Raw genomic sequence first — 22,118 nt, forward strand, 5'->3', positions numbered from 1 at the left:
TAACAAGTTAGCAACCACATACTGTAGGCCTATAACATTGGCCAAGTGAGTTCTACAATCGAGCAGTGGTGCAAGCAGGACACATGCCGATTCCAAGGTCGCCCCGTTATAAAAGCTGCAACTAAACTCACAGTCAGCGGACTGAGCTGGAAATGCGATGGAGTTGTGCGGGGGGGGCAGATGGAAATGCGTTTGGGAGTGTAATGCAGGGGAAACACTAGGAGCACGCACTCCACAGATGGGCACATAATAATAATAATAATAATAATAATAATAATCTTATTTATATAGCACATTTTCAGTCAAGTTGCATTGACCCCAAAGTGCTTCACATAATTACATTACATTACACACAGGCAAAGGTGGGTGAAGTGTCTTGCCCCAAGGACACAACGACAGTATGCACTCCAAGCAGGATTTGAACCGGCTACCTTCCGGTCACCAGCCGAACACTTAGCCCATTGCGCCATCTGTCGTGTACACACACACACACACACACACACACACACACTCTCACATACACGCACACACACACACACACATACACACATACACATACACACACATACTCACATACACACATGCAAGCACTCGCACACACACACACATACATCACACACACACATGTACTCTCACATTCGCATATGCACACTCTCACATACACATGCACACACACTGTCACACATACACGCATGCACGCACATACATACATTCATAACTCACATACACACGCGTTTGCACTCGCACACATATACACACTCACACATACACACACGCACTCACATATACACACTCTCACATACACATGCACACTCACATATACACACACACACACATATACATGCACATACTCTCAAATACACACTCTCACATACACACTCGCGCACACACGCACGCACACTCTCACATACACGCATGCACGATGCACACGCATACACACACACTCTCATGCACACACTCATGCACGCATGTACACGCACACACGCATGCACACACATACTCTCACATACACGCATGCACGATGCACGCCCATACACACTCTCATCCACACACACAGACACACATGTGCACGCATATGGGCACACACACTCACTCACACACGCACGCATGTACGCGCACACACACACACAACAAATGCCAGGTGTTCCTTTATGCATGCATGGTCGATGAACCACTTTGTGTAGCGAGTGTAAGATGGGTCTAAGATTGGGTTAAGATCGAGGAGAGCAGGCTACACTGGACTGCAGAAATATTAGTTGTTTGAAGGTTTCTTTCAGAAGGTGTTTGTAGTGATCACTGCCAGCAGTGAGTTATGAAGAGGGCAACACTTCACCACCTTGCGCGGGATGGGATGGTGGGAGGAGGTCGCTTAAGGTCCAACCTACATCAGCTTCCACTGTGGAAAGACCCATGTCGTAGATGGGCACAAAATGCAGGAGTAACTCAACGGGCCAGGCAGCATCTCTGGAGGGAACGAATGGGTGAGAGACGTTTTGGGTCAAGACCTTCCTTCAACAACAGTCCATGTTGTCGTTGCCCTAGGGGACAGGGATGTCCGCCCAAGTTGCTTCCCTGTACGACTCAAGTCTCACGGAGCTCGGCTTTGAAGAAGAAGGATCTGAAGGGTGTACAAAATCACGAGAGGAATAAGTTGGGTTGAAGGGACCGTTTCCACACTGTATCACTCTATGCCTCTATGGTACCCTGAGAACGTCACCTATTCCTTCTCTCCAGAGATGCTGCCTGTCCCGGTGAATTACTCCGACTGTTTTGGTGTCCGGCTTAGCTTCGGAAATCAGCTCCTTTGCAGCTACAGGATGCATGCGATCCTTTCTACGAGAGCGGCTGGGAGACACCATGCACGGTCTCAAGAGCGCTGGCGCGGGGTGGGGGTAGTGACGGCGACTGCGTTCCTACTTGGCTTTCCGCAGTGGATGCGAGAGAGCTGGCGTGGCATGCAGGCATGCACGTGCGGGGTGGGGGGGGCTCTTCGGCCTCACCTGGGCTGGTCTCGGTGACGGTTACGTTGCTGGTGACCGACGGGAAGAGGGCGGAGAACACCCTGACTTTGTACACGGTGCCGGGCGTCAGGCCCAGGATCCGGGCAGAGTTCTGGCCGACCTTCACCTGCTCCCGTTTCACCGTGCCGTTACCTGTCAAACACGTGCGTGAAGGAGACAAGAGATTCCGGTCAACTCCTCGGAGGGTGCCCCCTGGTGGACAGGTGGTGGCGGGAGGCTATGACCCAGCGCCTCCTGTTCCTCCCTTTTCTTGGGTAGTAGGGCAGGTGGGAGAAGGGAGACTCCACTCTTCCCCCACAACGAGAAGCCACTGCCCACAACCCAGACATTTGCTCCCCCCTACACTCGCCTCACATTCGCCCATTTTATCACCACTCTCCGGCCCTTCCAGAAACTTTAGCTCGAGAGCAGTGTTTCTAAGTTTCTAAGGTTAAAGTTTAATGTGGTGAACAATCCTAATTCCCTTGTCTCCACCACCCTTGTCTCCACCACCATTAGTGAGGGTTTGGATCCAATGGGTTTGGATCCTTCAAGCAATGGAGAGATAAGGCACCATCCACCTATGGGTATGATATAGGGTGACACAGTGGCTCAGGGGTACAGTTGCTGCCTTACAGTGTCAGAGACCCGGGTTCGATCCTGACTACGGGCACTATCTGTTTCTATGTTCTCCCCGTGACAGTGTGGGTTTTCCCCGGGTGCTCTGGTCTCATCCCGCACCCCAAAGATATCCAGGTTTGGAGGTTAATTGGCCTAGGTGAGGCTTGCAAATTGTGTAAGGTCGTGCTAGTGTACAGGAATCACTGGTTGGACTCGGTGGGCCGAAGGGCCTGTAAGGGCTTTGCATAGGCAGATCCCGTGTGACCCATGTATTGGAGTCTTGGCTGCCAAACACCTGAGCTTCATCTCTGATCATGTCTGGTGGCCTCCATTGCTGACTTCCCCCAGGAGAGGCCCCTCCAGGATGGAATGGGCCACTTGGGGGATGGACATTGTGCTGTTGGCCGAGTCAATTGACCCAAAGAGTGAACAAGATCTGTTGAATAATGAAAGGCCTGGATAGAGTGGATGTGGAGAGGATGTTTCCACGTGGGAGAGTCTAGGACCAGACGTCTTTGCCTCAGAATAAAAGGACGTTCCTTTCGGAAGGAGATGAGGAAGCATTTCTTCAGCAGAGTTCGGTAATCTGTGGAATTCATTGCCACAGAAGGCTGTGGAGGCCAAGTCAGTGGATATTTTTAAGGCACAGATAGATAGATTGTTGAGTAGTATGGGTGTCAGGGGAGAAGGTGGGGAAATGGGGTTGAGAGGGAGAGATAGATCAGCCTTGATTGAACAGCGGAGCGGACTTGATGGGCCGAATGGCCTAATTCTGCTCCTATCACAAATTAACTTATGAAGACGCCAGTGTTGTAAACCCTGGTCCAGAGCCCACAAGGTCTTCCAACGGTTGAAGAGACGCCGTGCCTGGCATTTCCCGAGACCCCTCTCCGCATCTTCTCTACAATGGCCCAGTGTCTCCATTAGCACTCTCTCCCAGTTCCAATCCCGTCCCCTCCCCTCCTCCGTAAGTCCCTGAAGCTCTCCTTCCTCTCTGCCCATACTCCATGGCTCCGAGCCCAGCTCACCACCACGGGACCTAGATCCTTGGTTCTTTGATTTTTTTGACTTGGGACTTTGAGCCGACTTGCACCCTGGTCACTCCCTCTTCTCCCCTCAACCATCAGGCAAAGGTTGTCGAAGTGTGAAAACGCACACCTGCAGATTCAGGGGGAAGTTCCTTCCCAGAACCATCCGTTATGGTTATCAGAACCATCCTACTGCAAACAGAGAGCAGTCCTGACCTACCATCTACCTCAACGGGGACTCTCGGACTATCTTTGATCGGACTTTGCTGTCTTTACCTTGCACTAAGTATTATAGACAATAGGTGCAGGAGTAGACTATTCGGCCCTTCGAGCCAGCACCGCCATTCAATGTGATCATGGCCGATCATCCCCAATCAGTACCCGGTTCCTGCCTTCTCCCCATATCCCCTGACTCCTCTATCTTTAAGAGCCCTTTCTAGCTCTCTCTTGAAAGTATCCAGAGAACGGCCTCCACCGCCCTCTGAGGCAGAGAATTCCACAGACTCACTACTCTGTGTGTGAAAAAGATGTATCTGTGGATTGCGGATGGCTCGATTGTAATTATGTATTGTCTTTCCGCTGGTAGGAGAGCGCGCAGCATAAGCTTTTCACTATACCTCCGTACACGTGACAGTACACTAAACTGACGAGCCGAGACTACTGGTGTTGGGACCCCCCCTGCCAGGTTGAATGTCCCGTCTAGAACAATGGCCCCGTGCATGCAGAGCATAGAGCGGGTGCTTACTGTGTATGAATTCAACCGTAAACTCAGCCATGTCGATGGGGAAGGTGTGAGTCCAGGTGATATTGATGGAGTCATTGCCCGCTGATGTGGTTAGGTTCGATATCCTACCGGGAGCATCCACTAAACGGGCAGCAGAAAGAGAGAGTTAGTACGGAGCAGAGCGGAGGTCAGGTTTCCATAGGCAGGGAGCAGTCACTGCTGGGGTTCATGGACAACATTACACTTGGACGTCACCTGGGCCGGCCTGGTGACACATAACACTGCATTCACCTGCAATCCAACCACACCTGGCACGGTTACACCCTTCTTTCAGTTCAGAGGTAACAGACCCGCCGTGTCCGCGCCGACCAGCGATCCCCGCACACTGGCACCGTCCTGCACACGCGCGAGACAATTCACGCTTACACCGAGCCGATTAACCTACAAGCCCGTACGTCTTTGTGTTGTGGGAGGAAGCCGAAGATCTAAGAGAAAAGCCGCGCCGGTCACGGGGAGAGCGTACGAACTCCGCGCAGACAGCATCCGTAGTTAGGATCGAGCCCGGGTCTCTGGCGCTGTAAAGCAGTAGCTTTACTGCTGCGCTACCGTGCCACCTGGCACCATCCAACACTCCGACGTTGTGGGCGCCACGGTGCCGCAGCGGTAGAGACCCGGGTTCCATCCTGACTACGGGCGCTGCTTGTAGGGAGTTTGTACGTTCTCCCTGTGACCGCGTGGGTTTTCTCCGGATGCTCCGGTTTCTTCCCTCATGCCAAAGACGTACAAATTTGTAGGTTAATTGGCATCTGCAAATTGTCCATCGTGTGTGTGGGATAGAACTAGTGTAAGGGAATGATCGCAGGGCGGCGCAGACTCCGTGGGCCGAAGAGCCTGTTTCCGCACTGTACCTCTAAACTAATCCTCACCGCCAGGGTCAAGGGTATTCACTGAAGCAAAGACCAGGTCAGGACATTCGGCCCATTCTAAGTCTGCCATCTCTTTTCACTGTACCTCGGTACACATGACAATAAACGGAACTGCAAACTGTTGCAGCAACTATCAAATTAGTCCCACTCCTCTTCACTTCCTCCCAGAGTTTTGCAAACTTTTCCTCTTCAAGTTACTTACTTTCTGAATTCCATTTGGAAAGTCAAATTTTAATTGAATAGAATTGAATAAATTTTAATCACCAAGTATGTATACAGACAAGGAATTTGGCTGGGAAAATAAACAAATAAATAAATAAATGGGGGGTAAAAATGTTGATTCTGGTTCCATCCCCTTTCTAGGCAGGGCTCCAAATATATCCACAAAAGCTCACTGAAAATCCCTTCCGGTTATTTTGATAATTGACCACAGTTTGCCACCGTACGAGCAACTTTTGCCGCCTACCCGTTGGAATCGTTTATTCCCCACTTACTTTCTCAGTTTAGGCATCGACAGGAGGCGCTGTCTCAAAATGGCCGCCGACGCGGTCAAGGACCCCCGCCGCCCCGGCCACGCTCTCATTTCCCCCTCTGCCATCGGGACGGAGGTACAGGAGCCGGGAAACTGTAACGTCCAGGTTCAGGAGTAGCTTCTTCCCAACAACCATCGTGCTCCTGAACACCACAAACTGCGACTAACTTCCGAACAAACAAACTGCCTTGATTGCACTTGGAGCTTTGGGCTTAGCTTTGTATATTTGCACAATATTGTATTTTTTATTAAATTGAAGTTTAAAAAAAAACGTTTGTTAATTATATTATCTGCTCCATCCAATGCTGCTGCAAGTTAGGAATTTCATTGTTCCCTTTCGGTACATGTGACGATAGAACACTCTTGACTCTTGAGAGTCCAACGTTAACTTTCAATACTCCCTGCGTTGGACACGGTGCCAAAGAAATCAATTCCAGCTACTTTGGTCTCGCCCCTGTAACGGTGCCATGTTAGTAAATCACATTGATACACAAGAGTCTGCAGATGCCGCAATCGTGAGACAAAAAAGAACTGCTGGAAGATCTCAGCAGATCAGGAGGCATCTGTGGAAAAAAGGGATGTTCAATGTTTCAGGATGGCCCAGCTACAGGATGTGGACCAGAAATATTCGACCAATCTTTTGCCTCCACAGATGCTGCCTGACCAGCAGAGTTCCTCCAGTAACTGTGTTTTTTGGCCAGTAAATCGCATTAAATCACATTTGTATCCTGCCCAATGCCTGGTTGTCCTTGCAACTTGTGGGGTTGTCCAGAGCTGGTTGCAAGTTAATCAAAAAAAATAAATAATATCCCGAATTCATAAAAATACAAATGACCATTTGATACCGAATACATTCTCTTGTATCAACACCACCTTAACTTGACTTAAACCTTTGGACTAAACAAAGAGAGTATTTTGGATTAGATTTGGAATAGGTAGACGGCACGGTGGCGCAGTGGCGGAGTTGCTGCCTAACAGCTCTAGAGACCCGGGTTCGACCCTGACTGCGGATGCTGTCTATTGGGAGTTTGCATGTCCTCTCCGAGAACAGATGGGTTTTTCCCGGGTGCTCCGGTTTCCTCCCACACTCCAAAGACGTGCAGGTTTGTAGGTTTATTTGGATTTGGTAAAAAATTGTAAATTGTCTGTGGGATGGTGTGCTAATGTGCGGGGACCACTGGTTGGCGTGGATGCGGACTCGGTGGGCCGAAGGGCCTGCTTCCTCGCTGTATGTCTAAACTAAACTATGGATACTAGCAGTTTCTCACACACCCACCCGGAGGATTACATTCTTTATGTTCAGAGATAATTGCCCCAAAATGAGGAGATAGTTTAGTGGCTGCCATAATTTTGATAAATTATCAAAAATAATTTATTTAATTCTGATCACGATATAAAACCGTGGTGCCACCAACCACCACCATAATACAAAATCACCAAATTATCTTGACACTAAATTTCCAAACAACTAAGTTACAATCCTTACAAATATACTAAATAACTACGATACAACGATGTCCCTCTCTAACACACCCTGGCGCGGACATAACCCCAGTAAAGGGGCGGGTATTTGGGTTGGGCAAAGCCCTTTTCCGCCTGGCGCCGTGACACGCGGATGGCCAGCTTGGCCAGGCCTAGGAGCAACCCATCCAGGACATCTCTGGCCCTGCCCACTCCCTAGATCCCGTCACCAGTCCTTCGGTCGCTGACAGCTCCCCCTACGGGCCCCAGGTGGAGTGGCGGTGCTCCGTGTTGCCCTCCAGACCTTGGCTACAAGGGACGCCACCACAGTGCTCCTGGTGGTGAAGGGACTTCATGTTTCTGTACTTCCTGCTCGGTGGTAGCAACGAGAAGAGAGCATGATGCAGATGGTGGAGATCCCAGATGATGCTGCCTTCTGGAGGCAGCACCTCATGTAGATGGTTAGCTTAGTTTAGACGTGCAGCGTGGAAATAGACCCTCCTGCCCACCGAGTCCACGCCAACCTGCGATCCCCGCACACTAACGTTATCCTACACACGGGCGACAATTTACAATTTTACCAAAGCCAATTAACCTATAAAACCTGTACGTCTTTGGAGTGCGGGAGGAAACCGGAGCATCCGAAGGAAACCCATGCAGTCACGGGAAGAATGTACAAACTCCATACATTCCTAGGTTGCTCCTAGGCCTGGCCAAGCTGGCCATCCACGAGTCACGGCGACAGAACCTGTGTCTCTGGTGCTGTAAGGCAGCAACTCAACCGCTGCGCCATCGTGCCGCCCATGGACGGTTTAGATGCAGGGGAGGCCTCCACACATGAAGGACTGGGCTGAGTGACTGTTTTAGGCTCCCCGTGGATGTAAGGCTTAAAAGTACCAGCAAAGATTGGATACCATATACACGAGTGGCGGTGACGGCTGGCTGGGCGAACTCGGTGATGGTGGTGACCGGGGGCGCGGCACTGGTGGTGGTGGTGGTGGTGGCGTCTGTTATGATGCTGGGTTCGTCAGGGACGGTTGGGATGGGAACGTATCTTGAGACGACTGAGAGGAAGGGAAAGAAAAAGAGAAACAGCTGAATTGAACCACCCGCAACCCGGCTGGAGTGAACACCCCACCGCCCCTTCCTGTCCTGGGCATGCACTGATGGCTCCTGACAACTTTGTGGAGGCCTGGACTCAGTGCCCGCGAGCCAGTTACTACAAGTAACTAAAATGAAGTGAGGTTAACATGTGACAGGCCAGGATAGAATGTTTGTGGAGAGGATGCTTCCACTAGTGGGAGAGTCAAGGACCAGAAGTCACAGCCTCAGAATAAAAGGACTCTCCTTTTGGAAGGAGATGAGAAGGAATTTCTTTAGTCAGAGGGTGGTGAATCTGTGGATTTTTTTTGCCACGGAAAGCAATGGAGGATATTTTTAAGGCAGAGATAGGTAAATTAGTACGGGTGTCAGGGGTTATGGAGAGAAGGCAGGGGAATGGGATTGAGAGAGATAGATGGATCAGCCATGAGTTATGACATTACGACGTTTTCTGGCCGTTTTTGTGATTCGTTATTTGTTATTATTTATCTGATACATTGGAGCTCCGCTCGGGCAGTGACTCTGAAATTTAGTTGTATGTATTTACAATGACAATAGTGTATTATTATTACTATTATTGTGAGTAGACTTAATTCTGATCCTATCATTTATATGAATGTATGAACATCCAGTGTTCTCGTCTCATGATAGAGGGGGGGGGGGGGGGGGGGGGGGGGGGGGGGGGGGGGGGGGGGGGGGGGGGGGGGGGGGGGGGGGGGGGGGAGGGAAACAGAATGTTATCCAGTCCAATTTCTAGCTGTTGAGAGCCATCATGGCATCACCACACGGCATGCAAGAGACATGCCTATAATCACAGGGCGGGATTTTTATCGAGGGAAATCATCCTTTCTGAAGCTCTGCACAGGCTGAATAAAAATAGTTGCTAGCACAACTTGAATTCCCTTAACAGTACGAGTCATTTTCTTCACCGAGCAGAAGCAAAATAAATGTCACGATTCAAAAATCACATTCTTTTTTTTTGACAAATTTGTCACCGGATTTGACCAAATGATATGACTGAATGACTTGGACTTTTTTTGTCTTTATTAAAAATCCAGTTAAATTTAAAGAACGCATTCTGTTGGAGATTTCAATCAATGCCTGGCGTTGGGGCGGCTTTGTGAAAGGATGCGCGGTCCCTTTAACTGGCGACACGTCGGTTCGACCCCTTTTACAACTCGGTTCATTCTTTTCGCAAAGAGCCGCACTTTGGTCACGAGTGGCGTCGTGACTGGGTTTACAAGCGGCGATCATGCTGATGGAGGCCGTACATGAATGAGAGGAGATGCAGGGAGAGAGTGCCATGGCTGCCTCCAGGGCCAAGCGTTTGTATCAAAGGGTTGGCATCATGCCCAGGTCAAGCACTGCCATGCGCTGGCCCAAACCTCCAACATGCCCCACCCTCTCTCTCTCTCATCACCATTGCATTGGATAGCGTGCAGCCACCTCCTGTGTTTCTGAGAAGACTTAGAGCTCATGTAGACATGCATACCCTCTTTATGAAAACATCCATTAGAAGAAGAGTCTCGTCCAGAAACATCACCTGTTCCTTTTACCCAGAGATACTGCCTGACCCACTTGGTTACTCCCGCATTTTGTGCCTATCTTCCACATGAACACGTCAACATGTACACATACACGCACACAAACACACATCCTCATCCACATACACAAATGCACACACATGCACACGCACAAGTGCATACATACACAAATGCACACACACACATCCACGCGCACACGCACACTCACACACACAAGTGCATACATACACATGTGCACACACACATCCACGCGCACACACGTGCACACACACACACGCACACACAGACACACACACTCGTACCACAAGACCATTGGGAAGTAACAGAGTGAGGTGATGAACACTGTGGTATACAGTGTAGTCACAATTATAATGCTCCGTAGGAATGAAGGACTGGTCTCTCATTTGTAGAGAGAATTTGGATTGGATTAATTGGGCTGATGGGAATTCATGGTTATTGAGAGACCCACCCAATGTGATTTCCACTGGAATAGAGAATGCTGAAGTGAGAAGTGGCCAGACCAAAGACCAGTTCCCATTTTCTCCGCAATGGGAAAGTAAATCAGACATGGTTTCATTTTGTGGGAGTCCTCACATTCCTTTGCAAAGATCACAAAGATAGAAATGACATCTAACTAGACGCATAGTCCAGATTACACACTCCTGCTCAAAAAACCGTCTGCTTGAATGGGATTGGAAATTTACAGCAGTGTGTCGGTATTCTCTAGTGTTGTAGAATCACAGACATTCATGTCAGCTCATACGGACTTTCAGTGTAGCTGGATAGTCAATGCTGGGACAGTCAGCTCTGTGAGTTTAGTTTCGTTCAGTTTAGTGTCACGTGTACTGATGTACAGGAAAAGCTTTTGTTGCGTGCTCAAAATTGTATAGATGAGAAGTGATCTTATAGAGGAGCATAAAATCATGAGAGGAATAGATCGGGTAGAGTCTCTTGCCCAGAGTTGGACCGGAGGACATAGGTTTGTGATGGGGAAGAGATTTACTAGGAATCTGAGGGGTAACTTTTTCACACAACGGGTGGTGGGTGTACGGAACAAGCTGCCAGAGGATGGAGTTGATGCAGGGACTATCGCAACGTTTAAGAAACATTGAGAACAGGTACATGGATAGGACAGGTTTTGAGGGTTATGGGCCAAACGCAGGCAGGTGGGACTAGTGTAGCTGGGGCATGTTGGCCGGTGTGGGCGAGTTGGGCCAAAGGGCCTGTTTCCACGCTGTATAACTCCGTGACTCTATGATTACATTCGAGCCGTCCACAGTGTACAGATACAATGTTAATCACTTAGTTAGTACTGAGGCATCAATCCTGTTATTCACAAGTCAATATTGGGACACTCAGTCCTAATACAGGTTGTCAATACTGGTAGATTTAGTGGTCTACATATCCAGCCAACATCGGGCATTTGGTGCTGATACACCCTGACTCAATAGTGGACACTCCGTTCTGAAGCACACAATCAATACTGGGCTAAGACTGAGTGTTATTACACACTTGGCCAGTATTGGACATGAAGTGCTATCCTTGCGGACAATAGAGAGACAGTCAGTGCTGTGCTGTTACACACCCAGTCAATAGTGGGTTAATTCAGAGTTATAATCCTCAGTCATCACTGCCGAAGGAGGCATTTTATCAGGAAGCATTGCGGCACGGTTTGGGAACAGCTCCACCCATAACTGCAAGAAATTGCAGAGAATTGTGGACGCAGCCCAGACCATCACACATAGAAAAAAACCCATAGAAAATAGGTGCAGGAGTAGGCCATTCGGCCCTTCGAGCCTGCACTGCCATTCAATATGATCATGGCTGATCATCCAACTCAGTATCCCGTACCTGCCTTCTCTCCAAACCCCCTGATCCCCTTAGCCACAAGGGCCACATCTAACTCCCTCTTAAATACAGCCAATGAACTGGCCTCAACTACCTTTTGTGGCAGAGAGTTCCAGAGATTCACCACTCTCTGTGTGAAAAATGTTTTTCTCATCTCGGTCCTAAAGGATTTCCCCTTTATCTTTAAACTCTGACCCCTTGTCCTGGACTTCCCCAACATCGAGAACAATCTTCCTGCATCTAACCTGTCCAACCCCTTAAGAATTTTGTAAGTTTCTATAAGATCCCTCCTCAATCTTCTAAATTCTAGCGAGTACAAGCCGAGTCTATCCAGCGGAGTAGACTTGATGGGCTGAATGGCCTAATTCTGCTCCTATCACTGATTAACACTATCCTACATACACTAGGGACAATTTACAATTATACCAAGCCAATTAACCTACAAAACTAGGCTTGGACACACTAGAGGCAGCAAACATGTTCCCGATGTTGGGGGAGTCCAGAACCAGGGGCCACAGTTTGAGAATAAGGGGTAAGCCATTTAGAACGGAGAGGATGAAACACTTTTTCTCACAGAGAGTGGTGTGTGTGGAATTCTCTGCCTCAGAGGGCGGTGGAGGCCGGTTCTCTGGATGCTTTCAAGAGAGAGCTAGATAGGGCTCTTAAAAATAGCGGAGTCAGGGGATATGGGGAGAAGGTAGGAACAGGGTACTGATTGGGGATGATCAGCAATAATCACATTGAATGGTGGTTCTGGCTCGAAGGGCCAAATGGCCTACTCCAGCACCTATTGTCTATTGTCTATTGTCTAAAACCTATGTGGTGTATTTGGAGTGTGGGAGGAAACCAGAGCACCCGGAGAAAACTCACGCACGGGCAGAACGTATGAACTCCATACAGACATCACCCGCAGCCAGGATCAAACCCGGGTCTATGGCGCTGTGAGGCAGCTACTCTACCCTCTACGCCATTGTGCAACCAAGTCTTTGATTATGCTGCCTTTGACTTCAGAACAAGCAGGTTGTGGTCCATAGAAGTGATGATGGTCGGAACTATTAGTCAAATCTCATGGGATTGAGCAGTCAAAATGGACCTGGTCACGATGTCCCAATGCTACAGGCTGTGTGCTACAGCATTACTTTCCCGTTTTCTGACGATCAGGGTTGAAGGAAGCACAATATGTTGACTCCACGTCTGCACGTCGGAGCTGGACGTGGAGCGGTCTTGCTGAGATGCCGCGCATGTAACTGCGCTCTGTCATACGGTGCAAGTGTCCAACTCAAGGGGTGAATGATCCAGCAAAAGGTAGACCAGAGACCCAGAGTAGACACAAAAAACTGGAATAACTCAGCAGGTCAGACGGCATCTCTGGAGAAAAAGAATAGGTGACATTTCGGGTCGAGACTCTTCTTCAGACTGAAGAAAAGGAATAGATGATGTTTCGGGTCGAGATCCTTCTTCAGTCTGAAGAAGGGTCTTGACCCGAAACTTTACCTATTCCTTTTCTCCACAGATGCCGCCTGTCCCACTGAGTTACTCCAGCTTTTTGTGTCTATCTTCAGTTTATACCAGCGTCTGCAGCTCCTTCCCACACCTAGGGAGTCCTAGGGAAATTGACAAGAAGTGAATTCCAATCAAGGTTTTCAAGCATCTGACGACTTGAATCTGGAAAATGTAGAAACAAGGAACTGCAGATGCTGGTTTACCGAGGAAAGACACAAAATGCCGGAGTAACTCAGTGGGACATTGGAGAACATGGACAGGTGACGTATCGGGTCAGAATCCTTCTTCAGACTCAGTCTAAAGTCTGATGAAGGCTCCCGACCCGAAATATCACCTATGATGTTCTCCAGGGATACTGCCTGACCCGTTGAGTTACTCCTGCATTTCGTGCCTTTTGTTGAATCTTGAACATATTTAAAATATATTTTATTGTCATTGCACATAGGTGCAACGAGATTTGGTATGCAGCTTCCATCCATCTGATCGTCATAACTTAAACAACTAATAAAATTTAGATTTAGATACCCCGAGAAACATGATTTATAAAAAAAGAACAATAAAACAGTCTAAAGTGCAAATGTGTCTGTGCCGGGTCGATGTACGATGTGACAATCCGAGGGAGAGAGTTCATGGGAATGAAGCTGTTCCTGAGTCTGGAGGTGCGGGAATAGAAGGCCTTGTAACGTCTGCCGGAGGGTAGGAGTTCGAACAGACTATTACAAGGGTGTGAGGAGTCTTTGTGGATGCTGACGGCCTTCCTGAGGCATCGTGTGAGGTAGATAATCAGTATCTAAATGATATGCTCCCCGTTTCCCATTATAATATCCCTCACCTCGATGTATACGTACACAAGTGCATATCACACACACACACACACACACACACACACACACACACACACATACACACACACACACACACACACACATACACACACACACACACACACACACACACACACAAAGTCCACCTCAGGGAACATGTATAACCGCAGAATTATGGCACATGGGCAAATTTCTCGGAGTCCCAGTGCTAATAAAAAATGCAACCCAAATAGAAATTGTCCACCCCCATGCCTTGCAAACCTATCTGAGCTACGCGAAGCGCAAGTCGATATACCGGAGAACGCTCAGAATATTGAGCCAATATGAAAATGCGTGAAAATGATGATCCAGCCACAAACACGGGTGCAGGTGAAAAATGAAGAATATGGTGTTGATGTGCATTCAAGAGCGTAAAAGCTGGGTTGAATTGTATGGCACGCACTGGCTCTGGAGAGTCACAGTCAGTGTGGCCTGGTTATAATATATACTGTGCAGACAACTCCCTGTATTGTACTTTAAAATCTCACTGCTTAATACTCTGTACAACAGACACCAAATCCCCTCTTGCAAATGTGCCTCACCAGAGGTCTCGGACACAATGCAAAAAGACAACGGCTTGCCTACTGTAAAGAAAATTGGCAACAGTATATATTATAGAAGAATGGCAGATACTCAGCAGGGAGTTGAAGGCTCTAATCTCATCTCTGGCCTCGGGTAATGTTGATAGCAACAACAGCATCAGAGATTTGCTTGTTCTGATTTCTGATCCTAAACCCCTCTCAGATTAGAGCCTTTGAACCCCTGGATTCCAGTACCTGCTTCTCTAGTCATTCATGCTTTATGGCGGTCTGCAAGCAAAGCCTCTCTCCTCCCGTTCCCTCCCATCCCCTTTACCTCCATCTGTAATTGCAATCTCAGCGGTAGGGGTGACTTCGAAGAGAAAGGCAAAGAGGAAGGAAGAAGGGAAAGAAACAAGATACCAGATTAAAATAAAGATTAACAGTCAATAGACAATAGACAATAGACAATAAGTGCAGGAGTAGGCCAGCACCGCCATTTGAGCCAGCACCGCCATTCAATGTGGTCATGGCTGATCATCGCCAATCAGTTCCTGCCTTCTCCTCATATCCCCTGACTCCGCTTTCTTTAAGAGCCCTATCTAGCTCTCTCTTGAAAGTTTCCAGAGAACCGGCCTCCACCGCCCTCTGGCAGAGAATTCCACAGACTCACAACTCTCTGTGTGAAAAAGTGTTTCCTCATCTCTGTTCTAAAGGGCTTGCCCCTTATTCTTAGTATAGTTACCCCATGAAGTTAGAGAGTGAAGATTGAATTGCTTTTTCATCAACACCTAATATTCATGGTTGCCTGATTGTGACGTACCCTGATAAGTATAGTAAAGGGGCTGTCCCACTGTACAAGCTAATTCAAGAGTTCTCCCGAGTTTCCCCTGATTCGAACTCAGAGAATTACGGGTAATAGCCGCTCGTAGGTACTAGGGGCTCTCGTGGACATTTTTCAACATGTTGAATAATCTTCACGAGTCTTCCCGAGCTTACCGCGTTTCCCGAGGACCTGCCATTAGCGTTACGAGCCGCTAAGAGACGTCCCGAACTCCGACGTACCCGCTACGTGCATTCTACGTGCTTACCACGAGCTTGATTTTTTTTTTTAAACACGGGAGAGCTCTTGAATTAGCTCGTACAGTGGGACAGGGCCTTAAGTATTCACGCCCATGCAGAACACACTGTTAATTCCAAGGTAGACACAAAATGCTGGAGTAACTCAGCGGGACAGGCAGCATCACTGGAGAGAAAGAATGGGTGACGTTTCGGGTCGCGACCCCTCTTCACACAAAACATCACCCATTCCTTCTCTCCAGAGATGCTGCTTGTTACCCCAGCAATTTGTGTCTACCTTCGATATAAACCAGCACCTGCAGTTCTTTCCTACACACTGTTAATTCCTGCAGACACCTGGAATGCCGAGTTTAACACAAAGTACCGGAGTAACTCAGAGGGTGGGAACGGACAGATGATGTTTCAGGTCAGGGAGCTTCTCCAGACAGATTGGTGTAGAGGATGGGGGGGAGGGGGGCAGATCAGGACATTTCCAGTCTGAAGAAGGGTCTGGCATGAAATATTTAGATGAGTTCAGTTTAATTTAGTTCAGTTTAGTTTATGGTCACATGTACTGAGGTACAGTGAAAAGTGTTTTTTGTTATGATCTCTCCAGTCAGCGGAAAGACTAAACATGATTACAATCAAGCCCGTCTGCATTGTACAGGTACAGGATAAAGGGAATGACAAAGTCCATCCTCTCCAGAGATGTTGCCCGACCCGCTGAGTTACTTGTTTCACTGGGCATTCCTGTGACAAATGAACCTGTCCCACTTAGCGATTTTTTAGGCGACTACAGGCGACTGGCGAAAAAACGTCAACATGCTGAAACATTTTTAACGACAGTGGCATCAATTTGGGCTGTCGTAGGTTGTTGCCAGGTTAACATAGGTAGGCGGCAGGTGATGTAGATTATCGCCGGAGCTGATTTTGGTGAATTCCATTGTCCTGGTCGCTGGCAGTCACCTAAAAACAATCGCCAAAGTGGGACAGGCCTGTAATTGTAAACATTCAATTAATATGCCAGTCGGTGTTCTTCAAGATTCTTCGATCCTCTTGTGTCATAATTGTATCTGTCATTATGTACAATGGGTATCATCATTTCAATCTTCACATGAGATACAGAAAAGCGTTGTACACCCTGAAGTATGTTATATCCGAATCGTAATGGCTTGTGCAGTTGGTGCAAGTTGGAGCAATCCTGGAGAATGCACTGGGATTAGGTCATGGGTCATAAGGAATAGGAACAGAATTAGGCCTTTCGGCCCATCAAGTCTACTTCGCCATTCTATCTCTCCCTCCTAACCCCATTCTCCTGCCTTCTCTCCATGACCCGTACTAATCAAGGAACATGTAGATGTGCCATAAATAAACTACTGCAGTGTACATTATTGCATCCCCTTAGGTTGGAGGCAGTCATCTGGTTCCAACCTATTGAGCAGGAGAGGTCATTAGACAAGAGACAACAAGCAATAGGTGCAGGAGTAGGCCATTCGGCCCTTCGAACCAGCACCGCCATTCAATGTGATCATGGCTGATTATCATTGGACAAAGTCAGCATGGATTTACGAAAGGTAAATCATGTCTGACGAATCTTATAGAATTTTTCGAGGAAGTAACTAGTAGAGTGGATAAGGGAGAACCAGTGGATGTGTTATATCTGGACTTTCAGAAGGCTTTCGACAAGGTCCCACATAAGAGATTAGTATACAAACTTAAAGCACAAGATATTGGGGGTTCAGTATTGATGTGGATAGAGAACTGGCTGGCAGACAGGAAGCAAAGAGTAGGAGTAAACGGGTCCTTTTCACAATGGCAGGCAGTGACTAGTGGGCTACCGCAAGGCTCAGTGCTGGGACCCCAGCTATTTACAATATATTGATGATTTGGACGAGGGAATTGAATGCAACATCTCCAAGTTTGCGGATGACACGAAGCTGGGGGGCAGTGTTAGCTGTGAGGAGGATGCTACGAGGCTGTAAGGTGACTTGGATAGGCTGGGTGAGTGGGCAAATGCATGGCAGATGCAGTATAATGTGGATAAATATGAGGTTATCCACTTTGGTGGCAAAAACAGGAAAGTAGACTATTATCTGAATGGTGGCCGATTAGGAAAGGGGGAGATGCAATGAGACCTGGGTGCCATGGCACACCAGTCATTAAAAGTAGGCATGCAGGTGTAGCAGGCAGTGAAGAAGGCGAATGGTATGTTAGCATTCATAGCAAAAGGATTTGAGTATAGGAGCAGGGAGGTTCTACTGCAGTTGTACAGGGTCTTGGTGAGACCACACCTGGAGTATTGCGTGCAGTTTTGGTCTCCTAATCTGAGGAAAGACAGAGAAGGTTCACCCGACTGATTCCTGGGATGTCAGGACTTTCATATGAAGAAAGACTGGATAGACTCAGTTTGTACTCGCCAGAATTTAAAAGATTGAGGGGGGATCTTATAGAAACTTACAAAATTCTTAAGGGGTTGGACAGGCTAGATGCAGGAAGATTGTTTCCGATGTTGGGTAAGTCCAGAACAAGGGGTCACAGGTTAAGGATAAGGGGGAAATCTTTTAGGACCGAGATGAGGAAAACATTTTTGACACAGAGAGTGGTGAATCTCTGGAATTCTCTGCCACAGAAGGTAGTTGAGGCCAGTTCGTTTGCTATATTTAAGAGGGAGTTAGATGTGGCCGTTGTGGCTAAAGGGATCAGGGGGTATGGAGAGAAGGCAGGTACAGGGATACTGAGTTGGATGATCAGCCATGATCATATTGAATGGCGGTGCAGGCTCGTAGGGCCGAATGGCCTACTCCTGCACCTTTTTTCTATGTTTCTATGTTTCTATCCCCAATCAGTACCCCGTTCCTGCCTTTTCCCCATATCCCCTAACTCCGCTATCTTTAAGAGCCCTATCCAGCTCTCTCTTGAAAGTATCCAGAGAACCTGCCTCCACCGCCCTCTGAGGCAGACGCCCCTCTGAGGTCCAAGTCACCAGTAAGAAAAATGCTCTCTCCTGGCCAGTTGGACACTCAGGCATAGTCCCATGCGTCAACCCAGGGTATCATCCCCTTTGGGGCAAGATTCCCTGCCAACCCGTATTCCCGCAACTCGTATAAAGAATGGCCACTGCGCAAGGACCGTCGGCACAGATGGAGAGAGAGAGAGAGAGTTGGCGCGGCACTGGGTGGCACGACGGTAGAGTTGTTCGCCCGCCGCGGAACATGGAAACAGAGAAAATAGGTGCAAGAGTAGGCCATTCGAACCGAGCCAGCACTGCCATTCAATATGATCATGGCTGATCATCCAAAATCAGTACCCCGTTCCTGCTTTCTCCCCACATCCCTTGATTCCGTTAGCCCTAAGAGCTATATCTAACTCTCTCTTGAAAACCAGGAACCTGCCCAGAAAGATCCGGCGGGCTGCGGCTAGTAGCGGGGGGATGGTGATCGCAGGTCAGCTCAGACCCGGTGAACCAAAGAACCCGTTTCCACACTGTATCACCAGAGTAAAGTCAAGAAAGACATGAACACATAAGGGCAGCACGGTGGCACAGCGGTAGAGTTGCTGCCTTACAGCGCCAGTGACCCGGGTTTGATACTGACTGCAGTTGCTGTCTATTTGGAGTTCGTATGTTCTCCCTGTATGCACATTATCTCAAAATTAAACTAAACTAAACATTAATGACTCTAAGGCCTGAAACAAGATGTGAGAATATCAGCCATTAGTTGAGGAAGAGACATGGGTCCCACCAAGTTGTTAAGAAGCAAATGACTTCCTTTGGGACAAAGTAGACCAAGATGAGATCCTTGATGTTGAGACCAACTGAAGTATCTTACTGGGGTCACCTCCACTTGCCTCTTTGTTTTCTCGCAGGGAGAGGAGATCAGGGATGTGGGGCGGACAAATGGGGAAGAAATGGAGGTGGTCACAATCCCAAGAGAAAAAAAAGCTGAGATTCTTGGCCCTGAGATTGCGTTGTGGCCCTGAATGAGGAAACATCTCAGAAACCTGAGGTCCACGGCACTGGGAGGACCAGGGGGGAAATTGGAAAGTCAAGACATGACTGATTGTTCCTCTGGTGTTAGAAACAGACCAAACACAGACCAAAGTCCATCAGCAAACTTACCTGAACATCGCAAGTCAACCAGACGTCACCAGTGACACTGAATTGGCCTTGTTCTCACTGTTTATTTGGGTCACAGAAGTGAGAAAGATATACAATGGCGACTCGGAGCGGGGGGACCACCGTGATGGGGGGAGAACAGTGGACAATGGGGACCTGGCGTTGGGGGACGCCTCGAGGAGGGGGGGAACAAAGGGGCACCTGGCGTGGGGGAGCTTTGTAACTGTGTACGTGCCCTTTATGGGCGACTATTTGCATACCTTGGGTGTGCAAGCTAAGAATTTCACTGTGACTTGTCAACAAAATATTCATTCATTCATTCATCCATTCATTCATTCATAAAGAAGCACATTTTAGACAGCATGCCTTGGCACATTTTGAAACCTGTTTGAACGGACAGATTTATTAGCATCAACAGATCTGGATCTCCAAAAGAAAAAGCAGGATGCAAGGGAGTATATAAGCACATCAGATATTTGGATCACAAAGACCTTCCTATTAATGCACGAATAACAATTATACTATATTACCTGTAGAACAAGTGGGATATATAGACGTAACCTGCTAAACCTGGTCTGCATTTTAATTCTACCAAGGTACATGTTCAATAAGGTTTTGAGTATGTAAAAAACATAGAAAATAGGTGCAGGACGAGGCCATTCGGCCCTTTGAGCCAGCACAGCCATTCAATATGATCATGGCTGATCATCTAAAATCAGTACCCCGTTCCTGTTTTTTTCCCCCCATATCCCTTGATTCCTTTAGCCGTAGGAACCAAATCTAACTCTTGAAAACATCCAGTGAATTGGCCTCCACTGCCTTCTGTGGCCACAGATTCACAACTTTCTGGATGAAAAAGTTTTTCCTCATCTCAGTCCCAAATGACCTAGCCCTTTTTCTTAAACTGTAACCCCTGGTTCTGGACTCCCCCCAACGTCAGGAAACATGTAACACTTTGGAGTACCACTTGGCTCTTTAAACTGAGAATAGATTCCTTACGCTTTTGCCCAAGAAGAGGGCCAAGGAGAAATGTTAACTTTGCAGAATGCCTGAAATCAGAACGGATGTAGTGACCAATTAGTGTTACAGATGTGGGAGGTTAACATCTGGAAACAGCAGGCCTTCAATTTGGATTGGTGTTGGTTTCGAACATCTGGATTCAACACACACGTCACTCGAGTTTAAAGCTGAAGGTACAGTAGGTAAACCAGTTAATTGCAAGTGTGATCCTAAAACCTGTTGTTCTTATGAGAGAGCATCACAGCAGGAAGGCTGGCGATTACGGGTTGGGACGGGCGCCATGCGCATGCACGGGATGGAAAGGGGATAAACTGTGCGAGGGTCATTCAAGTGGTGTGTGGGTGGGTGGGTAGGTGTAGTGGGAGAGGGGGTGGGGGTGAGATATTGAGTTGATGGGGCAGAGGTGAGGTTAATGCTCCGTCATTAGGTGTGGGGGGTGGGGCACCCATTATCTTTCAGTGCCATCCGCCATGTGACCGTTGCCGTATTCCTCAGTTGCTGACATTTCTCAAGGCCCATTTCCCATTTTGCGGCCATTTTGTCCTGGCACTGCGTTCCTTCCCGCTCCTCATTTGCGGGGCACACAAAATGGCGTCAATGGAACAAAATGGCGTTCGGGCCGAGGAGGAAGTGCGGCGATAATTTAATCCGAAGGTCCGGTGACGCCAGCTCTCTTACCTTCGTTTTGGAAGTCGGGCGAGTCCAAGACGATGGGCTCTCCGAACCCCTGGCGGGTTTGGGCAAAGACGTAGAACCTGTACTTGGTGTTCGCGTCGACACGTTCCAACTTGTAGGTGGTCGCGTCGGGCGGAAGTCTGGGAATTGTGGAATTGCGCCTTGCACGGGAGCCAGTTACTAGAAGTAACAAAGAAAGTGAGGTTAACAGTGAAAATCCAGGATAGAGTGGATGTGGAGAGGATGTTTCCACCAGTGGGAGAGTCTAGGACCAGAGGTCGTAGCCTCAGAACTAAAGGATTTTCCTTTAGGAAGTAGATGATGAGGAATTTCTTTAGTCAGAGGGTGGTGAATCTGTGGGATTATTTGCAACTGAAGGCTGTGGAGGCCAAGTCAGTAGATATTTTTAAGGCAGTGATGGATAGATTCTTGATTAGTACGGGTGTCAAGGATTATGGGGAAAAGGCAGGAGAATGGGGTTAAGAGGGAGAGATAGATCAGCCATGATTGAATGTCGGAGTAGACCTGATGGGCCGAATGACCTATTCCTTATGACCTTGTTGACCTCCAAAAGCTGGAGT

The 22,118-nt window shown here is 48.1% G+C and overlaps 1 protein-coding gene across 10 annotated transcripts in view; it reads right to left on the reverse strand.

The window, feature by feature from the left end:
* nfasca (neurofascin homolog (chicken) a) overlaps window positions 1-22,118 on the reverse strand; it is a 170,863-nt gene that overhangs the window by 26,487 nt on the left and 122,258 nt on the right. For 7 of the 10 annotated variants that reach the window (XM_055654885.1, XM_055654886.1, XM_055654887.1 and 4 more), the window contains 5 exons: window positions 21,541-21,717; window positions 15,007-15,042; window positions 8,207-8,356; window positions 4,395-4,514; window positions 2,001-2,153 (listed from right to left, as the gene is read on the reverse strand). In XM_055654885.1, the coding sequence (XP_055510860.1) occupies window positions 2,001-2,153; window positions 4,395-4,514; window positions 8,207-8,356; window positions 15,007-15,042; window positions 21,541-21,717 (636 nt within the window). The remainder of the gene's footprint in view (window positions 1-2,000; window positions 2,154-4,394; window positions 4,515-8,206; window positions 8,357-15,006; window positions 15,043-21,540; window positions 21,718-22,118) is intronic. The other 3 variants (XM_055654892.1, XM_055654893.1, XM_055654894.1) reach the window with 3 other exon arrangements.

The sequence above is a fragment of the Leucoraja erinacea genome, chromosome 24 (assembly GCF_028641065.1).
Source record: "Leucoraja erinacea ecotype New England chromosome 24, Leri_hhj_1, whole genome shotgun sequence".
Classification (NCBI taxonomy): domain Eukaryota; kingdom Metazoa; phylum Chordata; class Chondrichthyes; order Rajiformes; family Rajidae; genus Leucoraja; species Leucoraja erinaceus.